The 5,631-nt window shown below is 46.4% G+C and overlaps 1 protein-coding gene across 1 annotated transcript; it reads left to right on the top strand.

Moving 5' to 3' along the window:
* Positions 1-852: 852 nt before the first annotated feature.
* LOC139831656 (uncharacterized) lies at positions 853-2,682 on the top strand. Its single transcript, XM_071820971.1, has 3 exons — positions 853-1,170; positions 1,828-2,178; positions 2,632-2,682. Exons 1-3 carry the CDS (start codon positions 853-855, stop codon positions 2,680-2,682), a joined length of 720 nt encoding a protein of 239 aa, XP_071677072.1.
* Positions 2,683-5,631: the final 2,949 nt, after the last annotated feature.

Raw genomic sequence — 5,631 nt, 5'->3', positions numbered from 1 at the left:
TGCCCTGGCGCACATGCCCAAAACGGCGTGGCTGAGCGCAAGCATCGCCACCTTCTTGAGACGGCTTGTGCGATGATGATCGCTGCCTCTCTTCCTTCTCACTTCTGGGCTGAGGCTGTGTCTATTTCCACCTATCTCATCAACCTTCAACCCTCCACAGCCTTGCAGGGTGGTATTCCTCTTGAGCGTCTCACTGGTCACACTCTTGATTACTCGACCCTTCGTCTTTTTGGTTGCGTGTGCTATGTTCTTCTTGCTCCACGCGAACGCACCAAGCTGAGTGCTCAATCTGTTGAGTGTGTCTTCCTTGGCTACAAACCTGAGCACAAAGGATATAAGTGTTGGGATCCTATTGGTCGTCGGATGCGCATATCTAGGGATGTCACTTTTGATGAGTCCCGTCCTTTCTACCCGCGTCCCTCCTCCTCTTCCTTCTCGGTGGCTGATATCTCTTTTCTCATGTTCCCTGACTCACCTCCTCCTGTGCCTCCGGTCCCTGCTCCGCCGAGTATCTCACCACCTTCTCCTCCTCCACCCGCCAGACCTCCCTCTCCTCCCTCACCACCGTACCCACCCTCCACACCTTCCTCTCCCATGTCACCTTCCTCGACTACGGTCGTCCCTCCCTATCCTTTTCACTACTCCCGTCGTCCCCGTGAGGATGATGCTGCTTCTCCTGACATGCCCTCTACCTCTGATGTGACGACCTCTCCGTACGAGCCGACTCATCATCTTCGTGCTCGTCCTCCTCCTCCTCCTGATCTCTATTCTCCCACTCACTATGGTCTTTCTGCTGCCCTTGAGCCGACCTCTTATCGGGATGCCCTTGCTCATCCCGAATGGCAGCTAGCGATGGCTCAGGAGATTGCTGCTCTTGAGCGTACTGGCACTTGGGATGTTGTCACTCCTCCTTCCTCTGTTCGTCCCATCACCTGCAAGTGGGTCTACAAAATCAAGAATCGCTCTGATGGTTCTCTTGAGCGCTACAAGGCTCGACTTGTTGCTCGCGGCTTTCAGAAGGAGCATGGCCGTGACTATGACGAGACCTTTGCTCCAGTGACTCACATGACCACTGTTCGTACTCTTCTTGCCGTTGCTTCTGTTCGTCACTGGTCTGTCTGTCAGCTTGATGTGCAGAATGCTTTTCTTAATGGTGAGTTGACTGAGGAGGTATACATGAATCCACCTCCTGGGCTACTATGTTCCCGATGGCATAGTATGTCGTCTCCGACGCTCTCTCTATGGCCTTAAGCAAGCCCTTCGCGCCTGGTTTCAGCGTTTTGCCTCTGTGGTCACCGCTGCTGGTTTTGTCCCTAGCGCACATGACCCTGCGCTCTTTGTCCACACATCCTCTCGTGGTCGGACTCTGCTTCTTCTTTATGTTGATGACATGATCATCACAGGCGACGACCCCGAGTACATTGCCTTTGTCAAGGCCCGTCTTCGCGATCAGTTTCTCATGACTGATCTTGGTCCTCTCCGCTACTTTCTTGGGCTTGAGGTTTCCTCTACCTCCGATGGCTTCTATATCTCCCAGGAGAAGTATATTCAGGACCTTCTCACTCGTGCCGCTCTTGGTGATGAGCGCATTGTCGAGACACCACTGATGGTGATCCTCTTCCGGACCCGACTCGCTATCGTCACTTGGTTGGGAGTCTTGTCTACCTTGTTGTCACACGTCCTGACATCTCCTACCCAGTCCACATTCTGAGTCAGTTCATGGCTGCTCCCACTAGTGTCCACTATAGTCATCTTCTTCGTGTCCTTCGCTATCTTCGTGGAACTATCTCCTGTCGGCTTTTCTTTCCTCGCTCCAGCTCCTTACAGCTCCAGACCTACTCAGATGCTACCTGGGCTAGTGATCCAGAGGATCGCAAGTCTCTTTCTGCCTACTGTGTCTTTCTTGGTGGTTCTCTCATTGCTTGGAAAACCAAGAAGCAGGTTGCAGTCTCTCGTTCGAGTGTTGAGGCAGAGTTGCAAGCGATGGCTCTCTTGACGGCTGAGGTGACTTGGTTACGCTGGTTACTTGCGGGCTTTGGTGTCTCTGCTGATGCCCCGACTCCTCTCTTATCGGACAGTACTGGTGCCATCATCATTGCGCGTGACCCGGTGAAGCACGAGCTCACCAAACACATAGGTGTTGATGCATTCTACGTCCGTCATGCTGTGCAGGAACAGGTTGTGGCCCCTCATTATGTGCCTTCTGAGCTACAGCTTGCTGATTTCTTCACGAAGGCCCAGACCAGAGCACATCATGGTTTCTTTCTCTCCAAACTCAGTGTTGTTGATCCACCATGAGTTTGGGGGGGGGGGGGGGGGGGGTGTGTTAGTGGTGTATAGTCCCCTATACTGTATATTTCCATAGTGTGAGGGGTTTCCCTGCATATTGTACTCTTGTACATGTACTGGCCTTTGGCCCACTGTGAATACTAGTTGCTCATTCACAACACGATGTTGGTGTGTTGTTCTTGATCCTGCAAGCAAAATTCGTCTGAAAAAGTAGCCTCTGATGAGGGAAGCTGCTACTGCAACATTTGTCAGATCTGAAAAGAGAAATTCTCCACCTGTTAACAGATCTGAGAACAACCGAAATGTAAAGCCGTGAAGGTTACACAATTGTCTTCCGAACAGGCACGCACGCCTGATTCGTTCCAGGAGGGCAGCCCACCTCGCCGCCACTAGAAGCCTGACTGGCGGACGACGGTGGTGTGCTTGACTCCTTGCGCTGCAGGAGCCCTCGCGGCTGGCGGGTTGCGATATTTAGCATGAACATGTCTGCTTCCATTCCTCCCTAGACTGTGTTTACGATTCTGAAGGTTCAAACATTTCCAAGAAAGAAAAACCACTAAAGATTTAGCAGCAGGCATGTACTGACAGGCAGGTTCAATGTACATAACTGGAGGTTAATAAGCAGAGTCAGTCAGATGCTTTGTTTAGAGCGTACTTGCAACTGTTTGTCTGCCAAGCTTGCCTTTTGGGAGCAGGGTTTCAGTTGACGTCTAAAACTGTGCTGGCTTTGCATAACAAGTAGTTGACTGTGGAAGTTACTGTGATGAAGTGATACCCATGTAGAAATTATTGGTGCAGTGGTGCTGACCTCTCTACCTCCTCAATTTTTTTTACCTAAGTTTGACATTGCCTTTTTTTTGCGGGGAAAAAGAGATTTTATTAACTAATATGAATGTTACAATCATTGATTACACAGTCCTGAGTTTCAGGTGGGACACTTCCAAGCCAGAACTGAGTCCTACCAGAAGTTCTTCCAAGATGGGCGAGGCTATGGCTGGCACCATTTTGGCTTCTATCAACTTTCGTAACCCGAACATCTCTTTCTCCTATACTATGCTTGATACTAGCTACCAGGTGCACTAGGGCAGACCGGTCCTTCTCCTTTGTGTTAATCATAGCGATGGCCGTAGAGCAGTCCATTTCAACAATTATGGGTTCATTCGACCAACTCAAGGCCAGCTTCAGGCCTTCATCACAAGCTTCTAATTCAGCTTCCAGCGCGATCCACAAGCCTTTAGTGATCTGCAGGCGGAAAACATGATCTCTCCTACATGGTTTCGCATGATTGCTCCCGTACCTGTCTATCCAGAACCTTGGACCCAACTTCCGTCGACATTGAGCTTCATCGTCCCAGGCTCTGGCGGTCTCCATTTCTCCGGTGTCTGAAGCAAACTGCTCTTCTTCTCCCGTTTCTGCGTTTCCCCTAAAATGTCTATCACTTGTTTTCCTTTAACAACATCTACCTGAGGGAACTGTTTAAATGTCAATAGAGTTTCCACATAGCCGCATAAGAACCTCTTAGAGGTTTCAACCAGGGGGGGGGGGGGGGGGGGGGCTTCTTGTCGTGTGTAAGTTCATTGTGGACATGCCAACATCGCCACAAGACCATTAGGACCATCAGCCGTTGGTTCTCATTCAGATTCTTCAGGAGCGGAAGTATACATTGCCTTAGTTAAGTGTCCTGCATGATCTGTTCAGATTGTCCCTAATACAGACAACCCATGTTGTGTCAGTAAAGCAATCGTCGACGATATATGCTTTCCATGTTGTGTTACTTAATTTTCTCATGTTTTGGTGGAAAAAATAAGAATGGTTTTTTCCTTGGCAATATATTTGCACTGTTTAATCATTGAATAAAAACTAAATTTAGGTACGCACTATGGCATGAATTTCATTGGCACACATTGTAGTGCCTCTATGCGATATCCCTTTCCTAGCTTAGTCATCCTTATCAAAAAAATTATTTTCTGATTTATCCATTGTGCGGTGCAGATGATGCACAAAGTGAATAGTCTATTATTTATCATTGGGTCAACCAGGCATCAGGAACTTCAACTACGTTATTCCAAGATCACATAAGACTTTCTTTTCTTTATGCATACACGGACTCAGTGATAAGTTAATTAAAGGGTATGTGTTCATATGCATGGAGTTAATAAAGCTCCCATTATCGAAAAATATGCATGGAGTTAACACTGGTGCTCTGATTTTTTTTTTCTAAATGTGGATCAACCCCTGCCTCTGCATCGAAAAGATGCATACGGCCTTTATTTCTTTATTAAAAAGTAGCCAAGTCACAGCGTTAAAATTATTACAAGTTTTCATGGATCACTCAAGGTCGATACATGTATCAACCATCTAAATAGGGATAAACGGGAGACGCACCACTGGAAACTACCCTGTAAAAAAATGTCATGGCAACTTCCAATAGAAACCACAACGTTAGAAACTCCAAAACCCAACACAACCAGAGTTTGGAATCTCAAATCCAAAACAGAAACATTCTCTAACATTTTTTTTGATAAAGGGAATATATTAATATCAAAATATATCCATTACACCCAACCTCTGCAACAACGCAATGCCCTAATTGCATTACGGATGCACATAGCCAAAAAAGAGAAAGATTCTCTAGATGATCAACATGAGGGTGGGTGATCATGATCTGAAGCCTAATGGGCTCAATATATAGGGCTTTCAAGGAGAAAAAGGCTAGGGTCTACATCATCAGTTGATGTGTCATGATGCTCCTAACCTGGCATGATCGACCAAGAAATTGGGAACAAATCTTCACATTTTTTCGTACTAATCTCTCTGACTGGCTAGTCTATTGGCTCAAATTGTTTGCTGTATCTGTGATGTATGCAAGAGCTGTACATTGTTTGTCAAGATATTAAGAATTGAAATTAATGAAAAATGATGTGAGTAATGTTTCTACCTCCTTCCCTGACATTGTTTTGTGAGAAATTCGGAGGTTTACCCCTCCCTTACTTTCTGGCTTTCAATTCTTCAAGTTAGTGAAATCAAGCCTTGATATTGATTTTTCCATCATTAGTTGGTACGATTTCCATGTCTGACTCTGACATATTTTGATGCTTGATGCCGAATCTACCAATTGCTCTGAATTTTCACTCCACTATCCTCTCACCAGACTGGCATGGAGCGCGATAGCTAAGCTGTTTATAAGACAGATGATGAGTTAAAATCCTACTGGATGGATCAGGTTTTCACATTCGATGCATCCTTGATCAGATTGCTCATGTTTCCTTTTTTCGATAAATTGCTCATGTTTCCTAGATCAAAATTACAAAACATAAACGCATTGGAGCAATTTATTTTTAT

The sequence above is a fragment of the Lolium perenne genome, chromosome 5 (assembly GCF_019359855.2).
Source record: "Lolium perenne isolate Kyuss_39 chromosome 5, Kyuss_2.0, whole genome shotgun sequence".
Taxonomy (NCBI): domain Eukaryota; kingdom Viridiplantae; phylum Streptophyta; class Magnoliopsida; order Poales; family Poaceae; genus Lolium; species Lolium perenne.
Note: the sequence above shows the minus strand (reverse complement) of the source record. Positions and strands in the feature narration are given on the sequence as shown.